This window comes from Acinonyx jubatus, chromosome C1 (assembly GCF_027475565.1).
Source record: "Acinonyx jubatus isolate Ajub_Pintada_27869175 chromosome C1, VMU_Ajub_asm_v1.0, whole genome shotgun sequence".
Lineage (NCBI taxonomy): Eukaryota > Metazoa > Chordata > Mammalia > Carnivora > Felidae > Acinonyx > Acinonyx jubatus.
In genome coordinates, this window is record NC_069381.1 from 132,011,693 (window position 1) to 132,029,994 (window position 18,302).

At 36.7% G+C, this 18,302-nt stretch overlaps 1 protein-coding gene across 1 annotated transcript in view; it reads left to right on the forward strand.

The window, feature by feature from the left end:
* The window catches only part of ARHGAP15 (Rho GTPase activating protein 15), a 609,886-nt gene that overhangs the window by 61,167 nt on the left and 530,417 nt on the right, over positions 1–18,302 (forward strand). Inside the window, exon 3 of the mRNA XM_015062996.3 lies at positions 13,193–13,261. Coding sequence (XP_014918482.2) covers positions 13,193–13,261 — 69 coding nt within the window. The remainder of the gene's footprint in view (positions 1–13,192; positions 13,262–18,302) is intronic.

Below are 18,302 nucleotides of genomic sequence, written 5' to 3' on the forward strand. Positions count from 1 at the left end.
GCAATGAACAAGTGAGCCTTAGAGTCCAACTTTCCTGGGTGGTGGCTGTTGTAGGCAATCTTTGTCTTTCAGGGTACCTGGTGCTTCTGAGTGATGAGCCTCTTGGAGGTTCTGTGGGGAGAGAGAGGGCTATGAAAATTTTGTCGTTAACACCCATCTTCCAAGCTGCAAACACTGAGGTTGCAGCTTCTTTCGTTTTACAAAGTAATTACCTTTTCATATACATTTTATCTTCCAAAACCTTTTTGAGATCTGTCATCTACTTTTGCTCACACTCTCGTGTTCCATACATAAATTTTTATTCTTTTACTCTGATTTTAGTAAATAGGGGAGATCAGGTATGTGACCAATCTACCACTTGCAACTAGAAATGCAGTCTAAAATCTTTATGGCGTGGTATGGTATGGTATCTAGAACAGAAAGGCATTTTCCAGTTCCAGGATTCACCAAATACAAATCTGTAGCACTATTTTTGAGTGGATATTGTGGTAAATTTTATATGTCTTTAGTCTATTCATCTTCCTCATTTCTAAAACATTGCTATTATTATTTCATCTCAGCTAATGTTTAAGATGACTATAAAGATTCCTTCTATGAAATATGATGAAAATAGAAAATAGGAACTTAGGTATAAAATAATTGAGGAAAAGTATGATAAACATTATTGCATACTTTAATCTGCAAGCAGTGCAGTGTGATGGTCAGGCAACCAGCATTTGTTGAGTATCCACTTTGAGGGCCAGTAGCTTCAGCATTTAAAAGATTTGGAGTCAGAATGTATGAGGTTTTGAGTCGCATGACTCTGGTTTAACCAACAGCCTCTGATTCTTACTAACTTATAGTCTTTTCTCACTGTTCTTGGATTTATTGTCTATGCAGCGAGGGCAATAATCATAACTACTTCATAGCATGGATAGCACACCACTAGCTATAGAAGCAAACTATTTGATTCCCATCTTTGCTACTAAATGGCTGATCTCAGTGAAGCTCAACCTCTTTCAAAACTGGATTTAGGTACGTATGTTTTAGTCTTTGAGCCAATGAGAGAGTGGGATTTTGATTAGATAATGAGACTTTAGACTTAGAGGAGATGCTGTAATAGGATGACACTCTTTGGAATCATGGGAGGATATGATATGTTTTGCTTGTGGGAGGGACATGATTTGTTGAAGGCCAGAGGTGGGATTGTGGGAGGCAAATTCTAAAATTACACCAAGTCTTTCACCTCCTGGAGGGCATACCCAATGAAACCCCTTCTCCTTGAGTGTTTAAAGGTTTTTCTAACAAAATATTTTCAAAATATCCTAACTGGAAATGATTGGGATTTCTTAAAGTAAAGAAACAAATCATTTTAAAAGAGTTCTAGAATCATTGAAGATTTTATTTTTTATTTTAGATATATAAATAGAGAGCATAAGTGTGTGTGTGTGTGTGTGTGTGTGTGTGAGAGAGAGAGAGAGAGAGAGAGAGAGAGAGAGAGAGAGAGAATCTTAAGCAGGCTCCACACTCCACACTCAACCAACTGAGCCACTCAGGTACCCTAGAATCATTGAAGATTTATGAATATATCAGCTTAATATTAATTGCCTACTTACTAGAATATATTTGTTAGAAGGACTACTGGAAAAGGAATGATACAATTGATACAGGGGAATTTATAACGATGAAGACTTACCATGTGGCCAAATCTGTATATGTATTAATGTTTTCATTCCTAATGTAATCCTATAAGGAATAAGTACTATGCTATGCCATATTTTTCCATTTGAGGGAATACAGGTGTCAAGAGATAAAGTGATAGCAGAACACAGAACTGTTCAGAATAATAATCTACATGATTATGTAATGCTATTTAAAAGCAGAAATATATCTATCTACCTATATCCACACTTATCTATATCTATATATAACTTATCAGTTTTTCCCTCTAGAAGAGGAACTTGAGCCCCAAGTATCATATATACTACAAAGATCAATGAGCTATCATCCACCAGTATTGGTTATTTCAACTGCAGACTAATGAAGGGATCATTTCGAAAATTTGACCTTATTTCAGTAAGAAAAGACGGCAAATCTCCTATGAGAAATTATAAGAGTTTATCTGGAAAAGATCACTGACTTTTGAAGAGAATGATGAATATGTTTCCAATGAGATACTTTAAAGAAGACATTATAGGCTATTGAAAGTTTTGGTTAATGGAATGAAATAATAGGTCACATGTATAAAGAGGTTCAATATAAAGTTTGGAATGACCAATCCTGTAATATATATTCCTCACTATGCTAAATTCGGTGGATTTAAAGATAAGTAAAACATAATTCTTACCCTCAAGATTCCTTAGAGAGGCTATCTGCTTTTCTTCATTTTCAATAAATTAGTAGTATGTAATTCTTACTGTTTTACCCTCAAGGCATGATAAATCATGAGGAAAATGATTTGTTCTGGGAACACTGACAATCACAGCCTAGTAATATGATTGAGGAGTTTTAGGTGATTATACCTATTGTCTATTTCACCAGAAACTCCCCCACATAATTCCAAGCTGAGTTTCACATAAATATTATTTTTCCAAGTATTCCAACTTACTCTTCTTTGTTTAGTTCTTTTTAAAGTATATACATCTAAGCAAGTGGTGCTAACTTGAAGGTCAATGAGGAAAACAGGATGAGGGATTTGCCTTTTATGAAAATGTGCTGCCTTTGAGAATTTTTTGATGCAAAAAAAATGGCAGATTTTCTCTTATAAACCGTATGTTCTTGCATTTCTGATATCTGGAATCAGTAGCTTGCCAGAAACATTCTCGCTCAAAAGCCAGACTAACCCATGAAGGTGTCCAAAGAAGTCTGTTCTGATTACTGAAGATGTTGAACTAGTCTTGACTTCAAACGCTAGATATTTCCACACTTTAGTGGTATATGACAGCTCTATTCATTCCACAATGTCAAATTCTTTGGTTTTGGCCATTGGGTATTTATGCATTTCTGGCTAGGGAAGCAGAGAAGCCTAATTTGATTCTGGAGCCAAAAGTTTTTAGGCCCTGTTCCTTTGGAACTTGGACTGGAGGATTTTGGCACTGTATAAAGACTAGGACAGAGCAAGTAGTCACACATAACTAACTCACTCAACAGAGCACATTCAGGGAGAAAGATCATGCCTACACATTGGATAACCATTCTCCAAGGCAGACTGACAACACCCTGAATTCAATCACCCTTAAATAAACACACAAGGAAAGCGTGGCTTGAACATACCTTCAGGCACTGCTCTCCAATGCCGCCTGATTGGTTTGAGTGCCGTAGGCCAGGATGCAGATGTAGCCATTACTGTTGTTCTTACTTATGTCTGTCTGCTGTCTGCTAACAAGCATTCATATGCTTTGGATCATTAAAGTCACAACCTCCTATGCCAATCTATTCCTCTCTATGGGTTTGCTGTAGATTGGAAAGAGAGATGCTATTTTTGTTTCTTTTTCTTTCCATTAGGACCTCCGGTCAGGGTTATTTCTGAGGTCTGAGTATCATAGCTTGCACCCTTGCCCCTCCCCCCGCCCCAGCATATAAATCGTGTTCCCGTTAGGCTTGTTCTTTTTGCGTGATTTATTTCATTTACTGTTGTATGTGCCTTTTCAGTACAAGGCAAGTAATTTGTGCTGGGGCTGTGACAGGCAAAAAGTGCTCTAACTTAAACTATTTACTGGTGCCATTGCTATCTGTGAGAGGTCTGCTGCACTTACACCCATGCTAAATTTCTTCTGACAGACTCCAGGTGGTCGGGATTTTCACAATCCAACCCATTTCAGTGTTAGAACTTGTCATCTGGGGCTCTGTGGATCCTTTCCTCTCTTTCATCTTACTCGCGGTGGCAGGTTGGGTACGTTTGCACATCTACCTGAGGACGGCTATGAGTGTTCACAGGTACAATCAAAGGTGGAAAAACACGAGTTTCCCTTTCAGAGAAGGCACAGAGGACAGATATTGTAGAGACAGAAAGAAAAAAAATTGTCACTTGTAGTATTATGCAGGCTGCCCATCTAAACCCATCATTGCCTGGCATCTACACACTAAGGGCAAGGATCCAGCCAACTTGTGAGTGGGCACCATGCCATTTGAGCAGATGGGCACGGAAGTCGGCAGCCAGTAGACCATGTATGTGCATCAACGGTGGGTGTTGAGGGCACGATTCCCAGAGGAGAATGTCCTAACAGCTGTCTGGCCTGAGCCAACATACTTACGACCAAGGAAAAGTGCCATCCTTCAATCCTGCTGAGTTGGATTAACCTTCAGAACTAAATCTGCTTTTTCGGCAGCAGAAGGTGAGTTTGGGGTCTCTGAAAACCTCAAAGAATACATAAAGAAAGGAAACTGGAAAGATACAATTAATAGATATTGCCTGAAGCTGCCGAGAGTCTTCATGTGCATATTTTAGATATTTGACCAAAAACTGTTAAATCTTGAAAGAATGGTACAGCTATGAAAAGCTTTGCCTCCCGCAATGCTTGTAGAAGTGACCTTTACACACAGGCAGAGCATTTTCAGTGAGTTAGTACATGTCCAAGCTTTGCATTAAGAAATAATGATGTATGAGGAAAGGTGTCAGCAGACTATAGAAATCTCAGTATGAGTAAATATCTTTGTCACCCTTTACTTTTCATGGATCAAATGACATATTATGGATTACTTTCCAAATGATAGAACCTCTTCTTTAGTGATTGAACATATACCTGAAAAAGTATGGCGTAAACTCAATATTTCAACTTAAGCACTTTAGGTCAATGAAAGAGACTTTATATTTGAGACTGAAAATAAAACTTGATTCTAATTTGTTCAGAGTTTTTGGACCATTAAACATTATAAAATTAGGTATATGTTGTTTCTGTCCAACATAGTCAAATGGTGATTTGTTTATAATTTGGCTAAACTAGGTAGACCATTTTAACAATCTGGGGCCTCAATAATTGTTTGTGTAACATTTTCCTTTGTTTTGAGGTGTTTATGAGATAGTTTTCTTGGTATTGTTTTCTGTTGTCTTGAATCTTTTTATTTCAAAGATAACATGACTTGCAGTTGTGGAGAGAATGTCAGTTTGGCCCAGGTATTCTATTATTTTTGTTTTTTATCAATGGAGTAATAGCTCTGTTATGAAGAATAAAGGAGGTTTTAAGTAAGCTATATTATGTGCTAACAATAGTAATTTTATAGCTGTGGCTCTAACGAAGTATGCAATGCCTTACATTTAATACCAATGATAGTATTATGAGTAGAATAAAATGTTTATGTGTCTATTTTAAGACATAGTTTGCCCTATCAATTTGGAATTCATGTCTAAATACGAATGAACCTACAGAGAAAAAAGTAAACTAAAAACTAAAAAGACAACACATAAATGTACTCTGCAGGAAAAAAATGTAGGAAATTGTATTATTCAGGTATAGCTGTGTTTCTGGCTCTGGCACTTTTTATTTCAAGAGCATGTTTTAAAAGCCTAAAATACTAGTGTGTCCAAGGTCCGTGTGAATGACACTTCTCAATCTGAAAAAAATTCTTGGAGAGAAACATTCTATTGAAAGCATGAAAAAAGAAATGAGAGAACTAAAGGAAACAGTATTTAGCAACAAATAAGGCTGTGTGCACTTTATATAACTACTTTTTATTTCAACAGGAAGGTGTAAGGTAGTTTGATTTTCTTCTTGGAGGAACATGTGTTTGGGACTAAATAAATCAAGGGAGAAATATTAAGAAGTTAAATCATTCCAGCAGGTGCTTCTCTTTGGCTATCTGGGAGATAATAAAGTGTGGTTGAAGCTGAACTTAACTCACCTAGACCTGGCCCAGTATTGAAAGGCTGGTGAACACCACAGATGGCCCAGATGCTGACCAAAGAATAGTCAACAAACTGAAAAAACAAAAAACGAACAACAAACCTGAAAAACTTTAATATGTCCTCCAGAGTGTTTTTGAATCTTTCCCTTTTATTTCCTGCAGGGAAATAAAGAGTGTCAGATTTCTGACTGACAAGATAGAGCAAAAGAGGCTTATGGAAGAGGCAAACAAACAAAAAGGGGAGCATTTGCTTATGAGTGCCCACTATGAGAATTGAATGATATCACGGGCAGAGGGAGGAGGCGATCTTAAATGTGAAATAATATACCTGTGGTACATTAAAAAGGAACAAGACAGAAGAAATTGGTTTCTCTATGGTTAATGTCATTACTTCCTATTAAGAATATGAAAAATACATATAGTTAGTGGATGAGTAATTATGATTTTACATGTGTGAACTGGCATGTCTCCACCAACGGGCAAAATTAGAAGATTAAATGCATGATAGGATAATATCTTCATATATTATCTTTTTTTTCCATCCAAAGCAGTTATCTCCCACATACACATGATTTAAAAAATGCAGCCATCATTTAGGTTGATGTTTATTATATTGTAACAACTAAATGAAGTTTTCTTAATTTCTGGTTGTAATAGCTTAAAACAAAAAGAATTTGGCCAAACAAATGAAGATTTGAACATAAGAATTGGGATATATTGAAGGAGTTGGGGGGAGCTTTTGAGAAACTGTGAAGATAACAACTACACTTGACCACAAATTTATTTCTGTTTTTAAATCCAAGTATCCAGGGAGGTTGCTAATGGGTGGTATGCCTCAGAAAATGTACGTGTCTGGGAAAATGCTGGAGCAAACTAATGCTTTTATTCAAGCGATTTTTATTTCAACTCTAAGCCACAAGATATAAACGTTCATCAAAAATGGTAATCTATTTAAAATCAGAGCTATGTGGAATGTTTCATGTTTATGTATAACTTTCATAGGAGACCTTCCTATACCAGGAAAATAATATGCCCAAATTCTGTTATTTTTACTTCATACCAAGTACTAGTCCCACCCATCAGTTTCATATTCTTTAAATAGATTAGAATGAAGAAGAAATGGAAGGGAAAAAAAGAAGACACTTCCAAAAAATGACTTTTTAATTTTTCTTTTTGGTGGAAAACGTATCTAGAAAACTTAATTATGATGTATATAGTAAGAACAAAAAGGAATTTAAAGAAAACTATGCATTGCACACCCTCAGTACTACATTCTTCCACTTTGTTTTGCACAATTATGAAGCTAACATACCTGAGAAGGGGCCAAGAAGGAGTGGGGAGACTAGTAGGTGGAAACAAAGAAGGAGAAACTCATCTGATCTAAAAGTAGTTCAGTGATATATTCATCTGATATGGGGTCCCAAAAATCCAGGTCAGAAGTCATTTGTATTTCAAGACTTTTTTTCCCAATGGTAGCTACAAATCATCCCTATTTACTGAACATTATAAATCAATAGGAAGATGGCATCATTGCAGAAAGATAAGGCCTCACTTTTTCTTCTCTTCAGAGGAGGGACTGCCAACAACTCAGGTATTTATTGGTAAAGCTCAGTTGTTTAAGATGCAGAATACCGTGACAGAAAATAGGTAAGACATATGGAGTCCACTCTGAAAGAAACTGTGAAGTAACATTCTTTTAAAGTTTATTTGTTTACTTTTGAGAGACACAGAGACAGAGAGAGAGAGAGAGAGAGAGAGAGAGAGAGAGAGAGAGAGAGAGAACACAAGTGGGGGAGGGGCAGAGACAGACACAGAATCTGAAACAGGCTCCAGCCTCTGAGCTGTCAGCACAGAGCCTGACATGGGGCTCAAATTCACCTGAGCTGAAGTTGGATATTTAACCCACGGAGCCTCCCAGGAGCCCCTGAAGTAACATTCTTAGTACATAAGCCAGATATACTTTAAATGGTTAAGGTTTTTTTTACAAAATACTGGAAATAAATTGAAAAGTAGCAATTCATAAAATTCTCAAATGGGAATTGGAAAATAATATTGAAACCAACATTTCATAATGTAAGAGTGTAAAGCTAGTAAAAAAAATCAGGCTGTGGGAGTTGGAAAATAGTATTGAAACCAACATTTCATAATGCAAGAGTGTAAAAACTAGGAAAAAAAATCAGGCTGTGGACACTTAGATAAATATGTGGTAGACATACATACATGTCCACTTATGTTTAGAGGAAGGATCTATATACTATTTCAGAACATTTGGAAACAAGAAAGAACAAACATACATAAAAGCCATATTTTAAGCCTTCCTCAGAAGAAATGCTTCTGTAACTCACAGAGAAAATAATGTATTAAAGTATCAAGCTACTGATATTATTATTGCTCTTCAAGTTTTCCAAATTTAATGGTTACTTAGGAATTCCCACAGGGATGCTTGGGTGGCTCAGGTGGTTAAGTGTCTGACTTCAGCTCAGGTCATGATCTCATGGTCCTGTGACTTTGAGCCCCACATCGGGCTCTGTGCTGACAGCTCAGATTCTGATTCTCTCTCTCTCTCTCTCTCTCTCTCTCTCTCTCTGCCCCTTTCCCCCTCATGCTCTGTCTCTCTCCGTCTCTGAAAAATGAATAAACCCTAAAAAAAAGAAAAATTAAAAGAATTCCTGCAAAAGTAAGAAGGATCTAAGATTGAAAAATGGAGCCCACCATTGCTAATACTCTGAAATGTTTCCAGAAGTAATTCACAGAGCAAAACATAGGTTTTTGGTATCAGATACATTTAAAAAGTCCTGAAGTTCATGAGAAAAAATTAGGACTGTCCAAAATGAAGTACTCTTTTTTGCAATACTAGCATTAGCTGTATTTCATAATATCAACAAACAAGTATGTTTTGAGCATCTACTATTAGAAACTACTAGGTACTGAACAAGAAATGTTTACTGGCTAAATGAATGGTTAATAAGAACATCTGATGTCCTAGGCAGAAATGTTTTTCAAGAAAGTGTCCTGTAAAAATTAGCAAAATTTTCAGATACTACTAATAAGCTATTGATAGATAAACATGTACAAATCTATAAGATTTTCTGTTATTTTAGACTACGTATGGCTTAGGAGAGCCTTTGTTTCCTTCAAACTTACCTCATAAAGTTTTGATTGACCTCAAGTGTTCTTTTAATTATTATTTCAATTAAGTAAATTACATAACAACAGCTGTCTTAGAATATCTTAACTTTTTGTCATATCTGTGTATAACAACTAGGCAGGTTTGGATCCAGATTTCCTAAATCATAAGTCTCAGTCAGAGTAATCTGATTTGGGATGATAACACATTTCTGTGCCTAATGCTTAACCGAGAAGAGCATTAAAGCAAAAGACAGGTGATGAAAGTTCTCTTTTTCCTCTGCATCTCCATAACTTGGTTGAACATGATAGATTGGCTAGCTTATTGATTTAGGAATGATAAGCAATATTACTTTTCCTAAAGGAAAATTAAGATGATTCATACCAGATTTGAAACTTGATTCTAGCTTCCTGTGTAAACATGTACAAATTTGTAAGTTTGACTCAAATTTGTACCTTGGAAATATCCCCTTATGCATGCAGGAAATCTCAACTTTGTAGTTCCCCAAGAATGTAATGACTGCCTTTATGCGTATACATTGTATCCCTGGCAAAGCAATAAAGTACAATATTTAAAGGCTTAGATACTGGTTAAACAACACCCTTGCCTTTGACTAGCTCTGGATTTTTAAAGTTACTGAAACTGTCTGTGTCTGCGTTTCTACATTTATGAAAAAGGAGTGACAATTAAGTATGTTAATTTATGTAAAATACTTAGAACAGTGCCTGACAAATAATAAGCACTGAATACATGTTTACAGACAATAATACTGTACCATTTTTCAATTCGAGTTCTTGTCTATACCATGGACCCAACAGTTCCCTTCAAGGGTGAACTAAGGATGTGCTCAGTAACTGGTCATTTCTGTTCTGAATTCTCATTAAAACTTCTTTCCCAAATTTCAGTCATTCACTTACTACGTTTGTAGGTTTTTTTTTTTCCATGCTCATGTTGCATACTACATATTACTTGTTTAACTGTATCATTTATACTCTATTTTAATGGAAAATATATTCATACCAGTTAAATGTCTTTATGTGATAGGTTTTTCTGCTAAACCTTAAGACTGTGTAAATGATAACTAAAATTAAAACATTCATCAGCTAAAATCATCTCTTGTGCCTCTCGCAATACATACACAACACATCTTAAAGCATTGTCTTATGGGAAAACTTTCTATAGCAACTGGAAGAGAATATGGAGAGGATGATGGGCCAGTACACCCATCAAAATCTAGTAGTGGTAGGACAAAGGAAGGCATGGGTTAGCCATAGAAGAAATGGTAAGGCTGATATAAGAGAATGCCCAGTGCTTATTCATCAGTATTGTAGAGACATTTGCTTGATACTACTTTCTCTAACATTTAAAGCTTGAGAGGTTTTATATGCAAAGAGAATGATTTTTAGCCGAAGACAGGACTAAAGACTGGAAATCCAACAGGTTTCGAAGAAATGGAACAACAACAACAAAAATCCCAGAACTCTTCCACCATTGTAAATTGAATGTAAGACATATAAAATTTTCAGTGAAGATAATAAATCTTAATATAATGACTAACAGTTAAGAGAAGTAAGTTCCAAATGTATAGCAGTATAAAATAAGTGCCTGGTTCCTTAAAAAAGCTTAAATACCAAATATATATGAATATCATATATATAATAATATGTAATATAATGTATAACATATACTATATAATATACACTAAATAATGTGTATAATTATACTATATACTATATAATATATATTCATTTCAAAATGAATTAAGATCAACTATCATGGTTTTATTTAAGGTAATGCTAGCAGCTGTAAAATTCTCTGAAATACACAATGGCTCCAAGAAATAGAAGTTTATTTCTCACTACATTGCAGTTAGAATTCTACAGGAGCTCTCTTGCTACAGCTTTTCTCTAAGTATAAAATTATTCCAAGATAGCAAGTTTATTAACTAATACAAAATGAGTTTTCCTGGCCTATGTTTGGCTTTTCTCCACATGGTGATTCAGTCTTCGTCCATCTTGCACCTTCATCGTCCTGCAGGGCCTCTCTCCATGTTTACTCCCAGCCAGCATATGAGGAAAGAAGGAACACAGAGGGAAAGCACTCACTGCTTAGTAGCCTTCAACTGAGAGAGCTTCGCATTGTCTCTGCTCACATCCCATTGGTCCGAATTAGTTTTGTGGCCACTCCTAACTGCAAGGCAGGCTGAGAAATGCAGTCTAGGTATGTGCCCTAGAAAAAGGACAGAATTTTGGTGAGGAAGCATCAGGGTTTGTCACAGTCCTCCCTCCCCTTCACCCTATTATCAATTCACATCTGCCTTTCAATATCTTTCCGCCTCCCCAAAGAAGACAACCAAAACTCTAATGCAGTTACCACATCAAACTCCAATATCAGCATAGCTGGTGATAAACATAACTCTCTCCATCAGGTCAATTTCTCTCCAGGGGGTTAAGGGTTTAGAACTTGAAAAATAAGTTCTTTGTTCTGTTTTTCCCATCACATCCAACAGGCAATGGTGGAGCAAGAACTCCATAACAGGAAACAAGCAAACAAAAGACTCTCATTTGTAAAGGAAATAAATGGTAAACAGCCAACAGTCACTTGACGGAATGATCATTAAAGCCTGCTGGGCAGGCCCTGTGAGACCCTTGCCCTGGCTGCAGAGTCAGTTCCTGGCTCTCCTGGCTCTCCTTTCTGGGATAATTCCCAATGTCCATTGTTCTCCAAGGTTTCTGGCGCTGCTCTCCGCAAGGCTCTTCCTTCTCTGCTATCCCCCACTGGCCGCTTCTAAAGTGAGCTTTGAAGAGAATGGTTTCCTTGGAGGTTGTACTGCCTTCATAATGCAGTTTTGTGGGGCAAACATGGGGATCAAGGGTTGTATGGAGTCACAGGTTTTTTTAGGTCAGGCTTCTGTTTTCTTTGGTAATACAATTCTCTCAAAATCTTAACAGACATTGATTTAATTCCTTCAGTCAGTTACATGTGCCAGTAACCAGATTCAAAGACATCCAAAGTTCTTTTCTAGGCACTTGGCAGACCCACTTTATTTCTTTAATACCTCACACTCATCCCCCAGTCTCTCTCTTTCTCTTTCTCTCATTCTTTCTTTTCCTACTTCCCTGTCCTGTCCCCCTTTCCCTACCCTCCTCTCTCTTGTTCATGTAAAATACTGGAAAATTCCTATCTAGTAAAATAGTATTATTAATTATAGCTTCTGTTGAAGTTATCAAACAATACAGGATTTCATTATAAATTCCTTCTTTTTCTCTTTTTGTTTTATTATAGAATCTGCCTTTGATGCTTTGGTAGAAACAACAATAAGGCATTTTTAAAATGCTGTTCCTAAAACACTTAGCTATTTATTATTGTGTGTTTAAATACATCTGTAGAAGAAGACATGAAAATTAATAGAACATTGGCTCCGAAAAAGCTGAGCTCATATAATAAACACAAAATGTTTCAATATTAAATATTTTGTTCCAGTTACTATTACAGCATTGCAACTCACCCTGAAATATAGAGGTATAAAACACTGATTTTTTTTTTATGCTGACAGAACTTGGTCAAAAATTCAGATAAGACATATCGGGAACAGCCTATTTTACTACACAGTGTTTGAGGCTTCTACTAGGTCTTGAAACATGGTGGTGGGGGGAGGGGTGACTCAATAGCTGGCAGAGGGAAACATCAGAAGATACTATACTCCTATGACTGGCGGTTGGTAGCTCAAACCTCAGCTAGCCTCTTAGCCAGAAAACCTAAGGCCTCTCCTTGTGCTCTCTCTGTGTGAGATGATTTGCGCTTCATCACAACATGGTGAATATTTTCCAAATGAGAGGGTTCTAAAAGAACATGACATTATTTTGCTCTAATATTTTAAATCATGTAATGTCACTTACTTCTGCCATACTTTTTTTTTATTGAAACAGCCATAAAGCTCTTCCCAGGTTCAAAATGAAAGAACATAGACCCACCACTTGCGAGGAAGGGTATCAAGGTTACATGGTAAAAGGAGTATGTGGAACAGGAGATATTGTTGCAGCCAGCATCTTTGAGTACACATTTAATTCAAATAGTTAACGTCCAAAACATTTACCTTTCGTTTTATATCTACTTTGACTTCTTGAATGAATCTGAATATGTTTATGTATCTGTGTACTTTTACTAAAATATGCTCTTTTAAATCATTTAAAGCTTGTTTTGAGAAAAATAATATAATAATATCTAATGTCAATATTTTTGCAGATATCCCGACACAGGAGGAATCATTCACAACATGTCTTGAAAGATGTCATTCCTCCATTGGAACAATTGGTAAGTGATGATTTCCCTGCAATACTGTATTATTTATCTACTGCTACAGAATAAATGATTCCCAACTCACCAACTTGAAACCGTACACATTATTATCTCCTGTTTATGTGGGTGAGGAATCTGGGTGTGGCTTAGCAGAGTCCTTTAGTTCAGAGTCTTTCAAAAGATTGCAATCACACGTTAAGTCAGAATTGGGGGTCACATCTGAAGGTTTGACTGGGGGAGCCATTGGCTTTCCTGTTCATGCACATGGCTGTTGGCAGGGTTCAGCTCCTTCAGGATGTGGTCCAGGGGCTGCTCTTAGTTTCTTGCCACATAGACTTTGCCAGTATGGCAGCTTCCTTCTTCAAAGCATGCAAACTAAGAAGGCAAGGGATTCTGTTAGCAAGATAGAAGGCAAAATCTCTGGTAACCTCGTCATGGTAGTGATATCCTGTCAACTTTTCCATATTCTCTTGGTCAGAATTAAGTCACTAAATCCAGTCCACACTCAAGGAGAAAGGACTACACCGGGCTGTGAATAACAGGAAGCAGAGATTATTTGGGGCTTACTGCAAATTTTGGCAAATTTTTTAAGAAAAAAATTAATCCCTTACCAGCAGATTATAAATCTGTGAAAGCAGGAATTTTTTGTTTCCATTTTTTTTTATTGTTGTATCCTAATGACTAGAAGAATGCCCGAAACATTGTAAGTAAAATGAATGAAGTTCATTTTTTGGGCTTTCTCATCCTCAGCACCAAAAATGTTTATTTATCTAGCTCAGTTCTCTTATGTTCTTTAATTTTGCATGTCCTAGATCTCCCATCTCCACTGTATTACTTTCTTTGCCTTAGAATAAAAATTCCTTATAAGAATTGCCTACCTCTATTGTTGTCAATTTCTCTCCTCCTTTATCTGTTGAACCAACTCAATTTAGACTTCTTAAAAAATTTTTCTTAATGTTTATTTATTTATTGATTGATTTTTGAGAGACAGGAGACAGACAGACAGAGTGCAAGCAGGGGGAGGGGCATAGAGAGAGGGAAGCACAGAATCTGAAGCAGGCTCCAGGCTCTGAGCTGTCAGCATGAAGCCTGATGTAGGGCTTGTACCCACGAGGAGCAAGATGTAAGCCCAAGTCTGATGCTCTACTGACTGAGCCACCCAGGCACCCCTTTTTAGGCTTTTATCCCAACCACCAATCTCCTATCAAGGTCATCAATTTTGTCCATAGTACTAAATCCATTGGTAAAGTCTCATTTCTTTCATTAGATCTGAGAATTTAACCCATCTGATGTCTCTTTGAAGTATTTTCCTTATATAAGTACCAGTAAACTACTTTCTCACGGGTCTCCAATTAATTAAATAGACATCCATTTTCCATTTCCTTTGCTGGTTCATCTTCGTCTTAGAGCTCAACTTAACTTCTTTTTCTTAACTTTCTTTTTCTTTTTCTTTATATTTCTTCCCTACAGTGTATCATTCAGTGCTATGGTTTTATGTACTGTGTTACACTAACCACTTCTCCAGCATGGACCACTGCTCTAAACTCTAGTACTATATATTGTGGCATATTCATTTATATATTGGACATACATCTCAAACTTAACATACCCTAGACTGATCCTGATGTTCTCCCAAACTTGCTACTTTCAATCTGCTCCATTTTATTAGATGGAGTAAACTAACTCCATTCTTCCAGGTTCTTCAGTCAAAACTTTTAAAGTCATCTTTGTCTCCTTTGTTTTTCTCATGAAACAAACTTAAACGTCTGTTAGGCTGTTTGCTCTACCTTCAGAATATATCCAGAATCAGCTCTCTTCTCACTATGCCATCTCTCACCTGATTGAACGCAATCGGCTCCAACTAACATGCCACTTCTACCCCTGCTTTCTACGTTTTATTTTCAACATAACAGCCAGAGTGATCTTGTTAAAATGTACGTTAGGTGATGCCACTGCTTACTTCAAATTCCTTCTGGCGTCCAGCATCTTCCAGGGAAAACACCGAAAATCATCCTGGGTTCACCAGATTCTACAGGTGTCAGCTATGGCTCTGGCCTCACCTTTCTCCTTCTTCTCCTTGTTAATTCTGCTCCAGCCAAGCTGACCTCCTTACTTCTCTCACAGGACCCTTACACCAGCTCTTTCCTCTGCCTGGTACAAAATCATTTATTTTGGGCCCAGAAACTTGCAAGGCTTATTCTTCATTTGCTTGGAATCTCTATTCAAATATCATCTTTTAAGATGGGTCTTTCCAGGGAATGTGGGTGGCTCAGTTGGTTAAGCATCTGACTCTAGATTTCAGCTCAAGTAATGATCTCGCAGGTTTGTGAGTTTCAGCCCCTCATCAGGCTCTGCACTGGCAGCATGGAGCCCACTTGAGATCCTTTCTGTCTCTTTCTCTGCCCCTCCCTGGTGCTCTCTCACACTCTCTCTCTCTCAACATAAATAAGTAAACTTGAAAAAAGATGGATCTTTCATAATATTCCTTAAAAACAATAAACAAACAAGAAAATCCACTATTTCCATCACACTTTTTTCTCTTACCCTAAATTATTTTCTCCATAGTACTTGCTACCATGTGGCATATTATACAATTTCTTTTTATTTGTTTGTTACCTCATTAAAATGTTCTGTGAGAGCAGAGGTATTGTCTCCTATGTCCATAACTCCATTTCCATGATTGTAGCACTTGCTACAACATGCTAAGAACTCAGTAAATGTGTGTTAAATTAATGCACAAATGAAGCTGTTAATGGCTTTTGTTTTTACTTTCAAGTTTATAATACACAGATCTATACTTTTTTCTTTTCATTATCTCATTCTATCTATTTTTTTGTTTTATTTTAAGAGAGAAAGAGTGAGTGGGGAAGGGGAAGAGAGCGAGGGGAACAGAAGATGCAAAGTGGGCTCCGCACTGAAAGCAGCAAGCCTGATTCGAGGCTTGAACTCATGAGCCATGAGATCATCACCTGAGCTGAAGTTGGATGCTCAACCAACTGAGCCATCCAGGCGTGCCTCTTATCCTCTATCTTAAAGTGTTAACTAGTCATTTATTCTACTGTGTCTCCTTGTCATCTCAGAAGTGAAATCTCCCAGATTGAACCCATCAGGACCTTCTTCCAAAACTGGTTTCCCTTTCTATCAAGCCTATCGTTATGAGTGGCAAACATGCATCCAGGCTTAGAAGAAATTTTCTTGGATCCTCTTTTTTTGTCTATGGCCCATCAAATAAGTCACCATTTTCCAAACCAGTTTCTCTGCAATGTGTGTGGTACCCACATTTTTCTTTATGGTCACACACACACATCCTTGCCCAGGCCTTCAATTCTTCTGATCTCACCGCCCCTCCACCAACCCTCCCATGTACTCTACTGTGCCCCTTCCAATGATCCTGTGTAGCAATTCTGCACCAATCTTCTTTAAACAGTACCTTCATTACTTCATTTTCCTTGTCCAGGCATTTAAGAGCTTCCTATTTTCTATAACATCAAGTCTATAGACTTCTCTCATGATCTCTGATTTATCTTATTCATTATCTGTTCTCAAATAACATACCCTCAGGCTAGAAGTGGTAACATGATTAAGATAGGGCTCTTACCCTGAAGGAGCTTGGATTTTCTGTGACAATTATTTCCTTCATCTCAGCACTCTTTTGTGTTGTTCACCCCTAGTTCATGGGTAATAGACTTGCTCCACAGCTAGATTGTAAATGCTTTGAAGGTAGGGGTCATGACTTGTATTTTCTTTATTATATCATACATACCTTTACATTGCTTTTGAGACTAGGGTTTGTTCAGAAAAGACGTGTCTGTCAATTGATTTAATACTAAGATATTAAAGTTGTGTTAAAATTATATTGTTGATTCAGATGTTAACAAATATAGGTATGTTTGCTGTTTATAGAGAAAGACGATTTTTTCAATTTAATTAGATGTAACAATAACTTGTTTTCAAAATTAATTACTTGGGTCTCAGCTTAGCATTTTCTCTGTGAAGTATTTCTCTGATTCCTCAAATTTGAATCAGGTTAATCCTTTATTGTGTGTCCCTAGTAGCTTGACCTTGCCTCTATCTCTAAATTGCCTCTTTCAATAATCATACTAAAGTTGCCTGTTTCCTTTTCTCTCTCTCTTATTGAACTGTAAGCTATTTGAAGGGAAGGCTATGTCTCACTCACTGTTTTATTAGGATTTCATATAAGGCCTGGCAAAGTGTAGTTGTCTAGTGAAATGGAAAGCAATTGTATTTATTTTCCATAAATTTGTATTATGGAACAAACAAAGTACATATAAATAATTAAAAGAGATGAATATTTGGGGTGCCTGGGTGGCTCAGGGGGTTAAGTGCCCGACTCTTGACTTTAGCTCAGGTCATGATCTCACGGTTTTTGAGTTTGAACCCTGCATTGGGCTCTATGCTGACAGAGTGGATCCTGCTTGGGATTCTCTTTCCCTCTCTCTCTGTCCCTCTCCTGCTCATGCATGCTCTCTCCTCTTTCTTTCAAAATCAATTAATTAATGAATTAAAAAAAGAGCTGTGTATTTGTGATATAGCAAATGCAAATGTTTTCTCTGAAGTATTTGATGAAACATGGCAGAAGTTGGGCTGAAAATGGAGCTATGTGAGTGTGTGTTTAATATCAATATAGACATGCAATTAGATATGTGATCATATATGTGCAAATATATACATAATTATATTTGATCAATGCCTTAAGGTGTCTTAAAATTTTTACATAAAATATATATTAATTGTGAATTTTAAAAAGTTGAATTATGATTTTTCAAATTGAATCAATAACTAATAACATATTTGTGCTATGCCTATATTTCAAACACATTAGACTATTCAGAATTAGTTTTGTCAACTTACTTTCCTAACATTAAGATTAGTTGGTTGGTTCACTGGTCTATATTTGGCTGTCTTGACTCTGAAATAGTTTTGTCAATTTAGTTTCCTAACATTAAGATTATTTGTTGGTTTACTGGTGTATAGTTGGCTGTCTTGACTCTGAATCTTCAGTTGTTCAAGAATAAATGAAACTGATTTTGAATAT